The following is an 18,578-nucleotide window of genomic DNA, read 5'->3' on the forward strand; positions in this document are numbered from 1 at the left end:
TCCGAAGGAATGCACAGCCTAGATCCCTCGTGTGCACAGTTCACAGTAGGGTTTGTGTGTGCTCCTCCGAGTCAGGTGGTAATGCTGGCCCGCCCACCGCCCACCTCTGAATGGGCTATGGACTGGGTACTGGTCCACAGCCCAGGGGTTAGGAACCCCTGCGTTAGACAAATGGCCTCATGTTGCCAGGAAAGAAATCTTTCTACTGGGAGGAGCCATTCAGGGCTAGCCCCCCACCCGCTAAAGCTGATCTTACCTATCTCCAAGACTAACATTTGCTAGAATTCCTCCTGTTCAGCAAAAATGCATCCTATGGACCCATCACACCTGACTCAGGTTGGAATTTCACTCTGGAGTCCCATTGTCCCGTCCACCCTGGGTGCATGACCCCACATCTAGGATTGTAGCCACATCTGATTCTAGGAGCCCACCTGAGCTCTGTGACCAGAATTTATGATGAAAGTGAGACCAAGCCAGGCCTGCATCTTGGTTCTACTCCTCCTGGCCTCTATCCTTGGCACTCTGGGCAAGTTAAAGCAATTCTAGGACCTCAGCTTCCTCATCTGCAATATGGAGATAATAACTTTATAAAATTTTCATAATGAGAGTGTAGATACAGCACTTAGCACAATATCTGGCCCCTAGGAAGTGCGTGGGGGATGACGGCTGCTGTTCTTATCAGGGAGGAACTTGGTGCCCTGGGCCTTTGGAGACTTCCGAGCTTGCTGGAATTGGGTCAGCCTTTGGATACCCTCTTGTAACCTGAGGAGTTTCTTCTCTGGGGCAGCAGGAACACTTGGACTTGGGGAGGGGAAACCCCTGGGGTCTCAAGGCCGTGGCCTGGAGTCTTTTTTTTTTTTTTTGAGATGGAGTTTTGCTCTTGTTGCCCAGGCTGGAGTGCAATGGCGCGATCTCGGCTAACTGCAACCTCCTTCTCCCGGGTTCAGGCGATTCTCCTGCCTCAACCTCCCGAGTAGCTGGGATTACAGGTGCCCGCCACCAAGCCCAGCTAATGTTTGTATTTTTAGTAGAGATGGGGTTTCACCATGTTGGCCAGACTGGTCTCCAACTTCTGACCTCAGGTGATCCACCCGCCTTGGCCTCCCAAAGTGCTGGCATTATAGATGTGAGCCACCACGCCCAGCCTAGAGTCTTGACCCCTGTGATCTTGGTTTCCCAGTGAAATGGGGACAAACGACTGTCCGGACCTGGTGCTCTGCAGTGCCTTTCTGGGGGCTGTGCCGGCTGCTTGGGATCGAGAGATCACCTGGCATTTGTGATGCAACCTTCATTTTTAAAATTTCAAATGCACACTAGAAAATCCTACTAAAGATTTTCTTTTTTGTTTTTTCCTTTTCCAACCTGTTTCTTCCTCTTCCCCACTCTGCTTGAAAGACGAACTGTCTGTCACATTTTCTCAAAGTTTTCTCCTTACTAACCGTGAAAGGTAAATGCCTGGGTGCATGTCCCTCTGTCCCCGCACCGCGTCACGGCATCTGGGTCTGTGTGCAGACTGGCCATCGTGCAGTGCGGGGCTCATCTGTCTCCATGCCGAGGGTGTTAAGTGCAGCACCATTGTCGTGAGGTCCTTTCTAGTCTGTCTCTCACCCTCCACGTGTCCTGAGCCGGGGCCCCTGGGTGAAGGACATGGACGTCACCCGGTCTTGCAGGCTCTCCACTGTTACTGTTGCATCGCCATCATCTGTGGGTGCCGGAAGCCGTGGGCTGTTGGTGTTGAGGACGGGTTGGAGCCAGCAGATGTGGAGGGAAATGTCAGCCCTGCTCTCTGATCCCACAGCCTGGCTGGGGCTCTCCCTAGATATGAGGACCCAGGGCTGTCTGAGGAGAATTGCCCCCTCCTGGCGGGCACCCATCACTTCCATCATCCCCTGGTGGGCACCCATCACCCCCCGGCAGGCAGCCATCGTCCCCTGGCAGGCACCCATCACCTCCTGGCGGGCACCCATCACCTCCTGGTGGGCACCCATCACCTCCTGGCGGGCACCCATCACCTCTCGGCGGGCACCCATCACCTCTCGGCGGGCACCCATCACCTCCCGGTGGGCACCCATCACCTCCTGGCAGGCACCCATCACCTGGGTTCCTGAGTCCGGCCCACGCCTGGGCAATAGCTCTGATGCTGCCCAGCCCCATGACTTTCCTCCCTGTGGATGTCTCCAGCCTTGGACCCCCAGTTCTGTGTGGGGTGGGCATGGGCCGTGGTGGCCCTGTGTGCCCGGGCTCTCTCCCACCCTCTTTAGAGCAGTCCAGGTGGAGACACTCAGGATTGGAGAGAATAGTTTTAAACATTGTGTGTTTTCTTGTTTTTTGAGGCGTAGGTGAAGCAGGTCGGGGAAGGAGGCGTGCTGTGCAGTGGCTGCCGTCAGTCGTGTTCCTCGCTGATTTTGGAACATGGTTTTGTTGCGGGGTGGCGGGGGGGTTTGGTACTGGCCAGTGCCTTCGGGGTGGAACTCCCTGCGAGGGCCACTGTGATCAGAAATGGGGCAGGGCTTTAGCAACAGCCCCCTCTGCCTGGCTCCCCGCCTGGGCCTCCCCACCACGTCCAGCCATTCCATGTATCACCTGTGTTCTGCCTGTCAAGCTGTGTTCCCAGAATCTGGATGCAGGAGCTGGGAGTGTGGCTCTGTTTTGAGCTGAGATGAGAGGAGGGGCCTGTGTGTACTTGGAGGCCCCGGGCTCATCCTCTGCCTGGCTGTGGCCAGTGAGGCTCCGTGTGTGGGATTTCTATGGGGTCGTGAGCATGAGGCTCCTGTAGTTGCTGGTGCCCAGCGCCGTGCAGCTCACAGTCCTCCCGGAGCCACACGGCCCCCACCAGGCAAGCTCCTGGCCTGGTGCCCAGCCCCTTCTCTGAGACTCTGGGGTTGCTTCCGTCATGTTCTGGGGCCCACCTGGGCTCTCTTCCACCTGTGGGGTTGGCAGCACCTTTCTTGGATCATGTTCTTTGTCTGGGATGGAGGGAGGGAAGAATTCTCCATTGCGTGGTTCGGATCTTCTGCTTTAGAATTCAGCCAGCTACAAATCCTAACTCCCTCCCCACTTCTCTTTTCTCCTGAAAACAGAACATGAAAGGCTCCCGGAGCAGCGCTGACTCCTCCAGGAAACACTGAGGCAGACGTGTTGGTTCCATTCCATTTCCATTTCTGCAGCTTAGCTTGTGTCCTGCCCTCCGCCCGAGGCAAAACGTATCCTGAGGACTTCTTCCGGAGAGGGTGGGGTGGAGCAGCGGGGGAGCCTTGGCCGAAGAGAACCATGCTTGGCACCCTCTGTGTCCCCTCGGCCGCTGGACACCAGAAAGCCACGTGGGTCCCTGGCGCCCTGCCTTAGCCGCGGGGCCCCCACCTCCACCCTCTGGGTTTCCTAGGAGTGTCCAGCCTCGGAGACCTTCACAAAGCCTGGGGAGGGTGATAAGTGCTGGTCCTGACAAGAGGCCGCTGGGGACACTGTGCCGTTTTGTTTCGTTTCTGTAATCTCCTGGCACGTTTGGAGCTGGGAAGACCACACTGGTGGCAGAATCCTAAAATTAAAGGAGGCAGGCTCCTAGCTGCTGAAGGTCAAGGAATGTGTAAAACCTCCACGTGGCTGTTTGGTGCATCTTGACCTGGGAAGACGCCTCATGGGAACGAACTTGGACAGGTGTTGGGTTGGGGCCTCTTCTGCAAGAAGTCCCTGAGCTGAGATGCAAGTTGACTGGGTGGTCCACACCCTGCTCTCTCGCAGGTCCACACACCTTCCAGGCCTGCGTTCTGCCTCCAAAGATGTTCAAGGGCAGGCTGGCTGCACGGGGAGAGGGAAATATTTTGCTGAAATATGAGAACTGGGGCCTCCCACTCACAGGGAGCTCCAGGGCCCCTCTCTCCTCCGATCTGGACTTGGGGGGAACTGAGAAACACTTTCCTGGAGCTGCTGGCTTTTGCACTTTTTTGATGGCAGAAGTGTGACCTGAGAGTCACACCTTCTGTTCAGGAACGTAGATGTTGGGGTGTTTTGCCCTGGGGGGCTTGGAGCCTCTGAAGGTGGGGAGCAGAACACCTGGCATCCTTCCCCAGCACTTGCATTACTGTCCCTGCTCTTCCCAGGTGGGGACAGTGGCCCAAGCAAGGCCTCACTCCCACTTCTTCAAGAGCTGCCTGCACGCTGTCTTGGAGCATCTGCCTTGTGCCTGGCACTCTGCCGGTGCCTTGGGAAAGTTGGAAGAGTGGACTTTGTCCTGGCCTTCCCTTCATGGCATCTGTGACACTTTCGTGGTGATGGAAAGCATGGGACCTGTCATCTCAGCCTGTTGGTTTCTCCTCATTGCCTCAAACCCTGGGGTAGGTGGGACGGGGGGTCTCGTGCCCAGATGAAACCATTTGGAAACTCGGCAGCAGAGTTTGTCCAAATGACCCTTTTCAGGACGTCTCAAAGCTCGTGCCAAAGGTCACTTTTCTTTCCTGCCTTCTGCTGTGAGCCCTGAGATCCTCCTCCCAGCTCAAGGGACAGGTCCTCGGTGAGGGTGGGGGATTTAGACACCTGAAACTGGGCGTGGAGAGAAGAGCCGTTGCCGTTGCTGTTTGTTTTTCGAGAAGAGCTTTTAAAGAATGCATGTTTTTTTCCTGGTTGGAATTGAGTAGGAACTGAGGCTGTGCTTCAGATATCGTACAATCAAGTGGGGGATTTCATGCTGAACCATTCAAGCCCTCCCCGCCCATTGCACCCGCTTTGGCTGGCGTCTGCTGGAGAGGATGTCTCTGTCTGCATTCCCATGCAACTCCAGACTCGCGCAGTTTTCTCTCTCTCCCTGGATGTTGAGTCTCATCAGAATGTGTAGGTAGGGGTGGGCGTGCACGGGTGCGTGATTGTGCTTAACTTGGTTGTATTTTTCGATTTGACATGAAAGGCCTGTTGCTTTGCTCTTGAGAATAGTTTCTCGTGTCCCCCTCGCAGGCCTCATTCTTTGAACATCGACTCTGAAGTTTGATACAGATAGGGGTTGATAAAGCTCTGGTCCCCTCTCCCCTCTTACTACCTAAAATCAATACCTAAATACAGAAGCCTTGGCCTAACATGGGACTTCAGTATGGGAAGGGCCTAGATAGGGAGAGAGGTAACATGAATCTGGACAGGGAGGGAGATACTACAGAAATGAGAACAGTGCCTACTTTGGAAGCCAGTGACCTGCCTTTTGAGGGGACATTGGACGGGGTGGGTGGGTTTGAGCTATAGTCATGAACTGGCGTCTACTGATTCTTACCAACTCTCCACCCCACAAAATAGCGGGGACCAATATTTTTAACTTTGCCTATTTGTTTTTGGGTGAGTTTCCCCCCTCCTTATTCTGTCCTGAGACCACGGGCAAAGCTCATCGTTTTGGGAGAGAAGAAAAACTGTTTGGAACCACACCAATGATATTTTTGTTTGTAATACTTGAAATTTATTTTTTTATTATTTTGATAGCAGATGTGCTATTTATTTATTTAATATGTATAAGGAGCCTAAACAATAGAAAGCTGTAGAGATTGGGTTTTGTTGTTAATTGGTTTGGGAGCCTCCTATGTGTGACTTATGACTTCTCTGTGTTCTGTGTATTTGTCTGAATTAATGACCTGGGATATAAAGCTATGCTAGCTTTCAAACAGGAGATGCCTTTCAGAAATTTGTATATTTTGCAGTTGCCAGACCAATAAAATACCTGGTTGAAATACATGGACGAAGTGAACCTCTGGTCTTTTCGTGGGGGAAAGAAGAGTCTTTAATTGATGTGTACGGCAGATGCGCCACGGAGCTGCCAACTCACCACTTCATTATCTTCCTTTCAACAGGACGTTCAAGTACAGAGTGTCTAGTGCCTGCATTTGGGGAGAATGAGCTGTCTCAGTTTTTCTTCTAATTGATAGACTTCATGTTTTATTTTTATTTTTAATTTAATTTTTTTCTTTTTTTTTTTTTTTTTTTGAGACTGAGTTTCTCACTCTGTCACCCAGACTGGAGTGCAGTGGCACGATCTCAGCTCACTGCAACCTCCTCCTACCAGGTTCAAGCAATTCTCATGCCTTAACCTCCCGAGTAGCTGGGATTACAGGTGTGCACCACCATGCCTAGCTAATTTTTGTATTTTTATTAGAGACAGGGTTTCACCATGTTGGCCAGGCTGGTCTTGAACTCCTGGCCTCAGGTGATCTGCCTGCTTCGGCTGCCCAAAGTGCTGGGATTACAGGCGTGAGCCACCGTGCCTGGCCCCATGTCGGTTTTTTTTTTTTTGAGACAGAGTCTCGCTCTTTCACCCAGGCTGGAGTGCAGTGGTGCGATCTCCGCTCACTGCAGGCTCCGTCCTCCGGGGTTCACACCATTCTCCTGCCTCAGCCTCCTGCGTAGCTGGGACTACAGGCGCCTGCCACCACGCCCGTCTAATTTTTTTGTATTTTCAGTAGAGACGGGGTTTCACCGTGTTAGCCAGGATGGTCTCGATCTCCTGACCTCGTGATCCACCCACCTCGGCCTCCCAAAGTGCTGGGATTACAGGCCTGAGCCACCGTGCCTGGCCCCATGTCAGTTTTACTCCCTTCCTTCTATACCCCTTCCCCGCGTCCTTTTAAACAGCAGCAGTTCTTGCCTCAGCGGTGCTACAGAAGGTATCTTTCATGTTAGGTTCCTTTTACCTGCCCTTCCCCATCTCCTGGCTTCTGCCAGGTTTCTACAGGGAATAAAACTGAAGCTTCTGTGACTTCTTTGCCACTCATTGGCTGCCAGAGGTTCAGCCGGTTGTTTCACTTCCAGCCTAAGCGTCTGCATCTCTGCAGATGGGGCAGGGTTTAGGGTGGAGCGTGGCACACACAATGAGTGGAGGAAGCCCTGGAGTGGTTCCTCCTGCAGCCGGTATGTGTGACCAGCGTCTTGCTTGGCCTGATTTTTTTCCGGAGCCCCCCACTGCTGCGCTCCAGAAATAGCCTTGACTCCCCGGTGAGTCTTACTTCATCCTTTACGCGCCTGCCGCCCACGCTGTGAAGAGAACAGGTGGCAGAGACTCGGCACCTCCGTTGCGAGATGACTCCCAGGGTTGCGATCTGGCTGCAGCGTGACGAGGCAGAGCATTTTGGGGAATCTGAGGCCACCTCCTCGAGCTCTGAGCCATGTTTAATGGCGTGAGATGTGTCAGGTGCAGGGATGGAGCAGTGGCCGTGACAGAAATCTGGTCTAGCCTTTCAGGCTGACTACCCAGAAAATTAAAAGACTGATCCCAAAGAGGATGTCTATGTATTGTAAGGTCCTGGGCCGGCCGGGCTGTGGGGATCCACAGGGGCTCCGACCTTTCGGGCCAGCTCTGAGATTCATCTGAGAGATGGGCTAGGTCCACAGTCACTGACTAAGTACAGAAGATTCAGTAACCGGGTGGATGCTGTCGGGGAGAGGAGGGCCGGGGCCAGAGAGGGGTGGACGTTGTACACACCAGTCATTTCCATTCGCTGCCTGGACTTGGTTCCTTCCACTTCTCACTCCCTCAGCTCCAGGCACACTAGCCTCCTGCAGGTCCTCGAACTTGCCACCGTGCACCCACCGCAGGGCCTTCGAGAGTGCCGTTTCCTCCCCTGGGAGGTCTCCCCAGCTATCCAGGGTTCTCGCCGACACTTTCTCCCCATCCCCATTCAGTTATCAAAGTCTACGCCGAAAAAGCCTCCCCTGTCTCCTGAGTCCCTGCACACCTTTCGCAGTGTGTGTTGACTGCCTTGCTGTCTGTCTCCTGAACCTGGGCCTAAGATCCCTGAGAGCAGGGCAGCTCCCTGTGCCCTGTCATCGTCATACGGACCTGGACCTGGCCCGCAGTGGGCTCTGTCACCAAATGGATAACTAGCGCTAGGGAGAAGACCCAGATGATGTGCTGGTGAAGAGTGAGGCATTCATTCAGCTTGTAGAGGAGGCTTAGGAAGACTTTATAGAAGAAAGGAAATCTGAGCAAACGTCGTTGAAAGTAACTTTTTTTGAATTAAAAATATTATATTAACAAAAATTCAAAGCCTTCTGTGAGTTTTCAAAATGTGAATTTCACAATACTCGTGAGTTCTAAAGTTTGTTTGTTTTTTGAGACAGGGTTTTGCTCTGTCTCTCTGGCTGGAGTGCAGAGGTGTGACCTCAGCTCACTGCAACCTCCGTCTCCAGGGCTCAAGTCATCCTCCCACCTCTGCCTCCCAAGTAGCTGGGACTACAGGCATGCGCCACCATGCCCAACTAATTTTTGTATTTTTTGTCGAGATGAGGTTTCGCTATGTTGCCCAGGCTGGTCTTGATCTCCTGAGCTCAAGTGAACCGCCTGCCTTGGCCTCCCAAAGTGCTGGGATTACAGGCATGTGCCACCATGCCCAGCTAAAGACTGTTTTATAAACTTCATTTTAAGCTCGTATTTTGCAAGGCAACATAAGTGGGTTTGGATTCAGTTCTCGGTGTGTGAGCCAGTCTTTCCAGTCAATTCATTGATGGTCTAGATAATCTGTGAAAGTGCTGGTTTCAACCTACAGTTTCTGACATACTCCTGAGACTAGGTGAAAAGAGAACCCCCATAAGATACCAGAATCCCCTCAAAACATGACACTTCAGCCCTTGGGACTAAAGAGGACCCCTGGCGCAGTCCCTGAGAAATGTCTTTGGAGAAATTTTTATTTATTTATTTATTTATTACTTTTTGAGACAGAGTTTGGCTCTGTTGCCCAGGCTGGGGTGCAGTGGTGCAATCTCAGCTCACTGCAACCTCCACCTCCCAGGTTCAAGTGATCCTCCCGCCTCAGCCTCCTGAGTAGCTGGGATTGCAGGTGCATGCCACTAAGCCCGGCTAAGTTTTATATTTTTAGTAGAGATGGGGTTTTGCCATGTTGGTCAGGCTGGTCTTGGACTCCTGAACTCGGGTGATCTACCCGCCTTGGCTTCCCAAAGTGCTGGGATTACAGGTGTAAGCCACCGAGCCTGGCTGAGATGCCATCTCAAAAAAAAAAAAAAAAAAAAAAAAGATGTGAAGGAATGCCATAGTTCTCAGGCTTATTGGGAGAACTAAATTTTTTTTTTAACTTTTAAGTTTAGGGGTACAGGTGCAGGATGTGTAGGGTTGTTAAATAGGTAAACTTGTGTCATGGGGATTGGTTGTACAGATTATCTCATCACCCAGGCATTAAGCTAGTACCCATTCGTTATTTTTCCTGATCCTCTCCGTCCTCCCACCTCCACCCTCTGATGGGCCCCAGTGTGTATTGTTCCCCTCTGTGTGTCCATGTGTTCTCTTTATCCAGCTCCCACTTATACGTAAGAACATGTGGTATCTGGTTTTCTGTTCCTGCGTTAGTTTGCTGAGGATAATGGCCTCCATCTCCTTCCATGTCCCTGCAAAAGATAGGATCTCATTCCTTTTTATGGCCGTGTAGTATTCCATGGTGTGTATGTACCACATTTTCTTTATCCAGTCTATCATTGATGGGCATTTGGGTTGAGTCCATGTCTTTGCTATTGTGAATAGTGCTGCAATGAACATACGCGTGCATGTGTCTTTATGGTGGAACAACTTGTATTCATTTGGGTATGTAGCCAGTAATGGGATTGCTGGGTCAGATGGTATTTCTGACTTTAGGGGTTGAGAATTGCCCCACTGGGGAGGACGAAATATGAATGAAACACGCCTGACAGTTCCTGGCACAGAGAGAGCACCGCTGCGGTGGTTATTCATCTGAGCATGCATGCCTGGTGTTTCAAATGCAAGGTAGACGCTGTTATCCCCACTTTTCAGATATGGAACTGTAGCCAGGAGAGCTTACGGACGCTGCTTGATTTTGCTCAGCCATAACTGAGATAAACCAGGTCTGTTAGACTCCCGGAAGGCGCTGTTAGTCACGTCACAGCCTAAGGGCTCCACAGACTGCCAGGATGCTCCTGCGTGAGTCAGCAGACCACAGGAAAGGGAGTTGAGTCGCATATTAATTAGCGAGCAGGGTTTCCTGTCCCTGGGGCTGTGGAGAGGTTTGTCAGTGTCCAGACGAACAACAGATTTTCTGGAGTGGGTCATAACTCAGGATGCTCACATAACCTTGGGGACCAGATGTCCATTCTGTAAGGCTATGTGTTTTTCCCTCCCTACCTCTTCCAGACAGCATCTTTGGGGATTTCCTATTCCTGGAGAACATGAAGACTTTCTAATTTTTTTTTTTGAGACAGGGTCTTGCTCTGTTGCCCAGGCTGGAGTGCAGTTCATGATGTCAACCCACTGCAGCCTTGAACTCCCGGACTCAAGCCATTCTCCCACCTCAGCCTCCCGAGTAGCTGGGACTTCAGGTGTGTGCCACCACGCCTGGCTAATGTTTGTATTTTTAGTAGAGATGGGGTTTCACCATGTCGGCCAGGCTGATCTCAAACTCCTGGACTCAAGTGATCTGCCCCCCTGGGCCTCCCAAAGTGGTGGGATTACAGGCATGAGCCACCGTGCCTGACAATGAAGAATTTCTAAGGGGTACATTTGCATAGATAATTTTAAGGGAATGTTTTCGGATCCCCAACTTCCACATTCACCCTTTCCTAAAACAGACTGAGAAGTTTGCTTACATTCACAATAGTCTTTTTCTGCTTTGCAAACAACGGGCCAAGCTCCTACTTATCGCATGCTCAGTGCTAGGATACAGGAAGTTTGCAAGTTAACATTCCTAGATTTCTTACATGTACAAGAAAGGGCTTAGACTAGATGGTTTTTGGAAAACTTTTTATTTTGAAATAATTTATTTTATTTTATGTATGCATGTATGTATTTTTGAGATGGAGTCTCGCTTTGTCCCCCAGGCTGCACTGCGGTGGCACGATCTCGGCTCAATGGAACCTCCACCTCCCGGGTTCAAGCGATTCTTGTGTCTCAGCCTCCCTAGTAGATGGGATTACAGGTGCCCACCTCCACGCCCAGATAATTTTCACATTTTTAATAGAGATGGGGTTTCACTGTGTTGGCCAGGCTGATCTCAAACTCCAACCTCAGGTGATCCGCCCGCCTCAGCCTCACAGTGTGCTGAGATTACAGACGTGAGCCACCGCACCTGGCCTGAAATAATTTTAGATTTACAGAAGAGTTGCAAACACAGTAGAGAGTTTCTGTCTATGTTTCACCCAGCTGCCCATAGTATAAACATCTTACAACATGGCGCCCTTGTCAAAACTAAGAGTTAACATGATTAGTACAGTACTAGTAACAAAACTACACACTTCATTCAGATCTCACCAGTTTTTCCACTAATCCCGTTCTTCTGTTTCAGGATCCAGAGTCCAGGATGTCACCTTATCTCCTTAGACTCCTTCAATCTGTGACAATTTCTCACTCTTTCCTTTTTATTACCTTGATGCTTTTGCAGAGTACTAGTCAGGTATGTTGTAGAATATTCTTTTTTTTTGAGATGGATTCTCACTCTGTTGCCCAGGCTGGAGTGCAATGGCATGATCTCAGCTCACTGCAACCTCCACCTCCCAGGTTCAAGTGATTCTCCTGCCTCAGCCTCCCAAGTAGCTGGGATTACAGGTGCGCACCACCATGCCTGGTTAATTTTTTTGTATTTTTAGTAGAGACGGGGGTTTCACCATGTTGGCCAGGCTGGTCTCGAACTCCTGACCTCGTGATCCACCCACCTCGGCCTCCCAAAGTGCTGGGATTACAGCCGTGAGCCACTGTGCCTGGCCATAGAATGTTCTTTAGTTTGGGTTTGTCTCATGTTTTCTCATGATGGGACTGAGTCTGGTTAGGGATTTTGGGACGAATCCCACCGAGGTGAAGCGCCCTTCTCATGACATCCTCTCTGAGGGCACACGGCCACACAGGACTTCCTTCTGGGGATGTTAACTTTGATCTTTGGTGAAGGTGGTGTCTGCCCACTCTTGCCAGGCTGGTATTTTTCCCCTTCAACTTTCAATTTTTTAGGAATGAGTCACTTAGTCCAGCTCCCTTTCAAGAGGAGGGCAATGAGCTCCACCTCCTGAAGGGAGCAGTATCAAAGAATCTGTGGCCATGTGTTAAAACCACTACCAGGCCAGGTCCCATGGCTCATGCCTGTAATCCCAGTGCTTCGGGCGGCCAAGGTGGGAGGATCGCTTGAGCCCAGGAGTCTGAGACCAGCCTGAGCAACATAGTGAGACCCCCATCTCCACACACAAAAACCGCCGGTGAAGGAGATACTTTGAGGGTTTGTAAATACCCTGTTTCTCCTTAAAGTTTCACTTTCTAATTTTAGCATCCATTAGTGTATTTTCCTTGCAGCAGATATTATTTGTATTGTGGTGTTCTAATGGTGGTTTTCTTTTTTTTCTTTTTCTTTTCTTTCTTTTTGTTTTAAGAGATGGGAGTCTTACTCTGTCACCCAGGCTGGAGTGCAGTGGCACAATCATAGCTCACTGCAGCCTCTAACACCTGGGCTCAAGCAGTCCTCCCACCTCAGCCTCCCAAGTAGCTGGGATTACAGGTGTGAACCACCATGTCCTGCTTAATTTTTAAATTTTTTGTGGAGTTGGGTCTCACTATTTTTCCCGGGCTGGTCTTGAACTGGCCTCAAGTGATTTTTCCTGCCTCAGCCTCTCAAAGTGCAGGGATTATAGGCATATGCTACTTTGCCAGGCCCTTAATAGTGAGTTTCAATTTTCCTTATTCCTTTTGCACTTATTTGTAATTCTTTCATAAGGAAAATCTGTTCCGTCTCCCCATTTATTTACTTATTCAGTCATTTATTTATACTACTGTGGACTCATGATCATTCCTTTGTAGATGAGTTCTTAAGTCTCTGAACTAAGTCTCTGCAAGCTCTGATTTCCATGAACTCCTTACCTCCCACTCTCCAGAGTATTTAACACTTTATATTCCTGCCCAGGAAGGGCCTGGCCAGGGCACACCATCACCCCTACGTACAGAAGCAGGTACCTTGTTTTCCACCCTGATGGAAGTCCAGCCACATCCTCACTTCGTTTTCCTCATGCGCCTTAACTATTATGCATGGTCTCTAACGTGTGCAGATGAACCTGTGGGATGAAGCTGTTCCCACTGTAGTGCCCTGAAGCAGTGTTCTGTAAACGCTTTTTTTTTTTTGAGACGGAGTCTCGCTCTGTTGCCCAGGCTGGAGTGCAATGGCGTGGTCTTAGCTCACTGCAGCCTCCGCCTCCTGGGTTCAAGCGATTCTCCTGCCTCAGCCTCCTGGGTAGCTGGAATTACAGGTGCACACTATCACACCCAGCTAATTTTTGTATTTTTAGTAGAGACGGGGTTTCACCATGTTGGCCAGGCTGGTTTCAAACTCTTGACCTAAGGTGATCTGCCCACCTCAGCCTCTCAAAATGCTGGGATTACAGGCGTGAGCCACTGCGCCCGGCCTAAACATTTTATTTCTATAATTTACTTCATAGTAGATTCAGTTACTGACCAGCCCAAAGGGGCTCGTTTTAGTTTTTCCAGTGAGGCTTTTATAATATGACTTGGAGGAGGCCGTCTATACCAGCAGGTATCTGCTGAATGCCTGTTATATGCAAGCCACTGTTCTAAGTATTCGGGATAAAAAAGTACTGGAAGACTTGGCAATACCCTACCAGAGTTAACGTCTAGTTGATTCTCTAGGAATGCTCGGGTCCTTCAAGTTCCAAGACAACCAAGAGAGCTGTGAAGAAAGCCAGTGCTCCAGAGAGCGTTTCATTAGAGAAAAAAAGAGAGATCCCTTTAACAACCACATTGTAATCCTTGGAAATGGAACTGCCGCACGTCCCAAGCGGCTGATCCTGGGACAACATATTGAGAATATTTTGTCAGTTCTGAGATTTGAAGGAAACTCAACAAGACTATCTTTCCTTAGTTATTAAATCCCAGAAGGCATCATGGATGAAGTTAGTCAGGAATAGCAAGCATAGAGAGAGGAGGAAGAAAGAAAAGGAAGCCCACAGTGTTTGCTTTGGAGACACCCTTTCTTCCCCCCGGGAAGGGAACTGGGACACGGCCCCGGGCAGGCTCTGGGTGCTGTCACCCTAGTCCCATCAGTGGAGGCAGCTGCTTCCTGCAATGCTCCACATAGAGGCTGAGACGTTTTCCTTCTGGGGCATGTTCTCTTTCCCTCATTCAACTTTGCAGAGCTCCTCAAATGGAGTGGGGAAGGTGTGAGAGAAATTATTATTCTGTCGTTTTATAACTGCCAGGCTTTAGGAGTGCAATGTGTCAGCTGTTTCTTTCCTTTTCTTTTTTTCTGAGACAGTGTCTTGCTAGGTCGCCCAAGGCTGAAGTGCAGTGGCACGATCATAGCTCATTGCAACCTTCAACTCCTGGGTTCAAGCGATCCTCCCACCTCAGCCTCCCAAATAGCTGGGATGACTTAGTGTGTGCCATCATGCCCTGCTAATTTTTTTATTTTTTGTAGAGATGGGGCCTCACTATGTTGCCCAGGCTGGTCTCGAACTCCTGGGCTCAAGCAATCCTTCCACAGCCTCTCCAGTGTTGGGATTACAGGTGTGAGCTACTGCACCCGAAGCTGGTGTCAGCGATTTCTTCCTCATCCCACTGAGGGGAGAGCGTGGCCTTGACTCACCTGTTTGGATGTGAGATGAAGAGCAGACATCAACTCACTTGCCAGGGCTGAGAATGTACCACACACACAGGGAACACGAAGTGAAGGCCACATAGTGAAGACAAAACTTCCTGTTTCCCAGGCAGCTTAACCACCATAGGCTGCAGGAATATTAGTGAAGCCCATGGGGAAGGGAATTTCTGGAGGGACCATGGTCTTTCTGGACCAACTTGGCTGCTCATTCTTTTTGAGGAAAACACTAACTGTATTCCAATTTGGGGCAGGCCTGAGAATTTGGGCGCAGCATCCAGAAAAGCTGTATTTAGCAGGTGCTCTGGGGCAGGTCCTCCCATAAAGCACACCTTAGCCCAGTTGAGAATCTGGGCTAAGATTCTGTCGCTGTTCTCTTACACGGTAATAAATTAGTTCTATAGCAAGCAGATTAGACCTGGACAAGTAATTCTTGGTCTTCTAAATCCACAGCTCACAAAGGATTGGGGGGGATGAGAAGCTGGAAAGGGCAGCTAAGGATATAAGCACGTTGGATGACTGGAAATGCCCTCATCACCCAGAGGGTGTTATGTAAAAGTGAGAAAGGCTGGGTTAAATCAGGTTCATTCGTTCATTCATAATTTAGAGGGAGAGTTCCTATTAATGACCCAAGATTGTGCTGAAAGCTAGGAGTTCATTTTACAAGAGATGAACGAGAGAAACAGTTCCTAGCATACACTCACCATAAAATGAGATTTTTAGTCTGAGAAGCCCAGCTTGCTTGAGCCGGGACCTTCAAGATCTGCAAGTTTAAACTCCACCACTTTACAGGTGGGGAAACTGAGGCTCACAGAGGGAAAGCGAGGTCAGGTGTCACAGCTGCTGGGACTAAACAACTTGACTTGTGGTCTAGCTCTCTTATTTATTTATTTAGAGATGGAGTCTTGCTCTGTTGCCCAGGCTGGAATGCAGTGGCACGATCTCAGCTCACTGCAACCTCTGTCTCCTGAGTTCAAGCAATTCTCCTTCCTCAGCCTCCCGAGTAGCTGGGATTACAGGCATACGCCACCATGCCTGGCTAATTTTTATATTTTTAGTAGAGACGGGGTTTCACCATGTTGGCCAGACTGGTCTCGAACTCCTGACCTTGTGATCTGCCCGCCTTGGCCTCACAAAGTGCTAGGATTACTGGCGTGAGCTACTGCACCCGGCCTATTTGATTTATTATTATTATTATTATTATTATTATTATTATTTTTGAAACAGAGTCTGGCTCTTTCGCCCAGGCTGGAATGCAGTGGTGCGATCAGGGCTCACTGCAGTCTCAACTTCCTAGGTTCAAGGGATCCTCCCTCCTCAGTCTCCCCTGTAGCTGGGACTACAGGCGTGCACCACCACATCCAGCTAATTTTTGTATTTTTAGTAGAGACTAAATTTCTGCTCCATGTTGCTCCATGTTGTCCAGGCTGGTCTCAAACTCCTGGGGTCAAGTGATCCGCTCACCTTGGCCTCCCAAAATGCTGGGATTTCAAGTGTGAGCCTTATTTTTAATTTTTAAAGGCTAGTCAAGTGAAGCAATGGGAGTGGATAGGAATAAAGTAATCTGTAATGAATTGTGATCAATTAGTTGTAAGCACCACTGCACTCAGACCAGCCTGATGTGGCTCCCTTTTCAGTTAAAACTACTTACCTGGAAAGAGTGAGCGGGCAAACAGTGCCCTGGGAGGTGTCAGAAGCTCTAAGTAGCATTAGGGAGAATGTTCTAGGATGCCGGATATGGCAGCTACTACTAACTGATAAGAAGACAATTTCCTTTTCTCTCCTGAAAGCCCCCTCCTCTTCCTTCTTCTCGAAGACCCTCTACACAACCCCTTGAACCTCCCAGTTCCTTGCCATGGCCTGGGTGCCCTGGGTTGATCTCTGGTGATGGCCATTCACCCGGCTGGGCCCAGGCTTCCTGAGGGTCTCCTGTTTACACAGTGAATTTGCCATGTGACTTGCACAAGGAAATTTGGACAGAATTTCCCAAAGAAAGGACTGGAGCAGTTTACACTCAGATTAAAAGCACAGAACACAATCCTTTAATCCGGTAACAATCACGTGATTGATTGATTGATTTCTTGATGTACATTTTTGTTTTTATTTATTTTATTTATTATTATTATTATTATTAATTTTTTTGAGATGGAATCTCACTCTGTTTCCCAGGATTGAGTGCAGTGGTGCGATCTCAGCTCACTGCAACCTCCACATCCCGGGTTCAAGCAATTCTTCCTGCCCCAGCCTCCCACGTAGCTGGGACTGCAGGCACCTGCCACCACGCCTGGCTAATTTAAAAAAAATCTTTAGTAGAGATGGGGTTTCACTATGTTGGTCAGGCTGGTCTTGAACTCCTGACCTCAGGTGATCCGCCCACCTCAGCCTCCCAAAGTGCTGAGATTACAGGCATGAGCCACCGTGCCTGGCCTATTTTATTTATTATTTATATATTAATATTTTTAAAATGTTAGATTCAGAGGGGAGATATGCAGGTTTGTTACATGGGTATATTGCATGATGCTGAAGTTTGGACTTCTAATCATCCTGTCACCCAAGAAGTGAACTAAGTACCCTTGATTCCCGCACCTTCTCCTCTGCTTTTGGAATCCCCAGTGTCTGCTGTTCCCATCGTAAACAATTGCTTTAGACAGCAGCTCTAGGACGCTGGAGAAAAATGTCCATTTTACAAGTTGGGTGCCGAAGAAGCCACCTGAGATGCAACAGCTTGCATCCCTAACCCGAGGCTGGCGCGGCGCCCTTGCTGTGTGGGTCTGTTTCCCAGACCTGGACACGCAACAAGTCCCAAACGAAGTCAGATGAAGGGCCGAGGCCATTATGTAGATAAACCAAGGGCAACATTGGCTTCATTCATTCACTGGAAGCAGAAGCAAGATGTCTAAACGGCTGTCTTCATTCTCGGCTTGGCTACCAGGGATCTCACCTCCTGGTATTTGGATGTTAGGATACGTCACGGTGGGGCCAGTGTTTCTTTTGGGTAGAAAACTTCGGTTCAGGCTCTGAGGGAGGAAACATTGTCAGCTAAATGAAATAGAGCCAATATTTCTTTTATGTTTGGAGCCAAACCTTGGTCAAAAATGGAAAGGCTTTGCCTCTGAGACAGCCTGATTTAATTGTTGAACAAAGCCCTCTTCTTGTGGGGAAGAAAGATGAGGACTCTAACAATTAGCCTTCTAAAATGTAGGCCTGCAAAAACAACTGGGAGGAAGTAGGCAGTGACATCCCTCCGCCCACTGCTTCTTGGCCAGTTCAGGTCAAGGCCAAACAAAGGAAAAATACATCCAATCGGTTCAAGAGTTCAGCTCTCCCTTCATTAAGCGAAAAGCTCGGCTCCCCTCTCCCCGCCAGTCCAGAGCCCTGTCCCATTCCACTTCCGTGATGGAGTGTCCTCCAGACCCCTCCTAATGAACCCTTCCTTGTCGTGACAGGAGTCTCTCATATGAACTTGATTTTCCTACTAGGGAATGAATAAATCAATAGTCTCAAAGAAGAAACAAGCGTCCTATTAGAATACCTGCAGTGGGTTTTAGTCTTAGAGCATCGCGTGAAATCTTCCCCACCACTTTATGAGCTGGTTATTTATTTTTTCCTATTTAATATATGAAAAAACTCAGGCTGAGAGGTTTAAAAATGTAGGAGGTTAAAATATTTGCCCCAGATCACACAGGTCATCATGGGTAGAGCAGGCAATAAATCAGGTAACAATGGTTGCCAAGTGGCCATCAAGCCAATGCCTTTGTTGTTTTCCTGGACTCACCTTGATTAGAGAAAAGTCAAATCAGTTTCCAGAAAGGTAAGAGACCCAGCGGAGCAGGGCCTTTTGAGAATGAAAACTGGCCTTTTCTTTCATTGTTATTGATGTGATTTCCCTGGAAATATATTCACCCCCGGTTTTCCTGGGCCAATATAAAGTTGTTCATTTTGCTGGCTTGGAAATGTTATTCTCTCTCCTTGTTTTGAAGTGTTAAATGTGTGGTTTTCAAAATGCATTTCTCAAAC

At 49.3% G+C, this 18,578-nt stretch overlaps 1 protein-coding gene across 9 annotated transcripts in view; it reads left to right on the forward strand.

The window, feature by feature from the left end:
- PFKFB3 (6-phosphofructo-2-kinase/fructose-2,6-biphosphatase 3) overlaps positions 1-18,578 on the forward strand; it is a 177,447-nt gene that overhangs the window by 84,335 nt on the left and 74,534 nt on the right. For 4 of the 9 annotated variants that reach the window (XM_024253055.2, XM_024253054.2, XM_024253053.3 and 1 more), the window contains 1 exon segment: positions 3,081-5,703. The exons of 1 other annotated variant lie outside the window; for it this stretch is intronic. In XM_024253055.2, the coding sequence (XP_024108823.1) occupies positions 3,081-3,087 (7 nt within the window). In that variant the 3' untranslated portion in view covers positions 3,088-5,703. 9 annotated transcript variants of the gene reach the window in all.

This window comes from Pongo abelii, chromosome 8 (assembly GCF_028885655.2).
Source record: "Pongo abelii isolate AG06213 chromosome 8, NHGRI_mPonAbe1-v2.0_pri, whole genome shotgun sequence".
Classification (NCBI taxonomy): Eukaryota; Metazoa; Chordata; class Mammalia; order Primates; family Hominidae; genus Pongo; species Pongo abelii.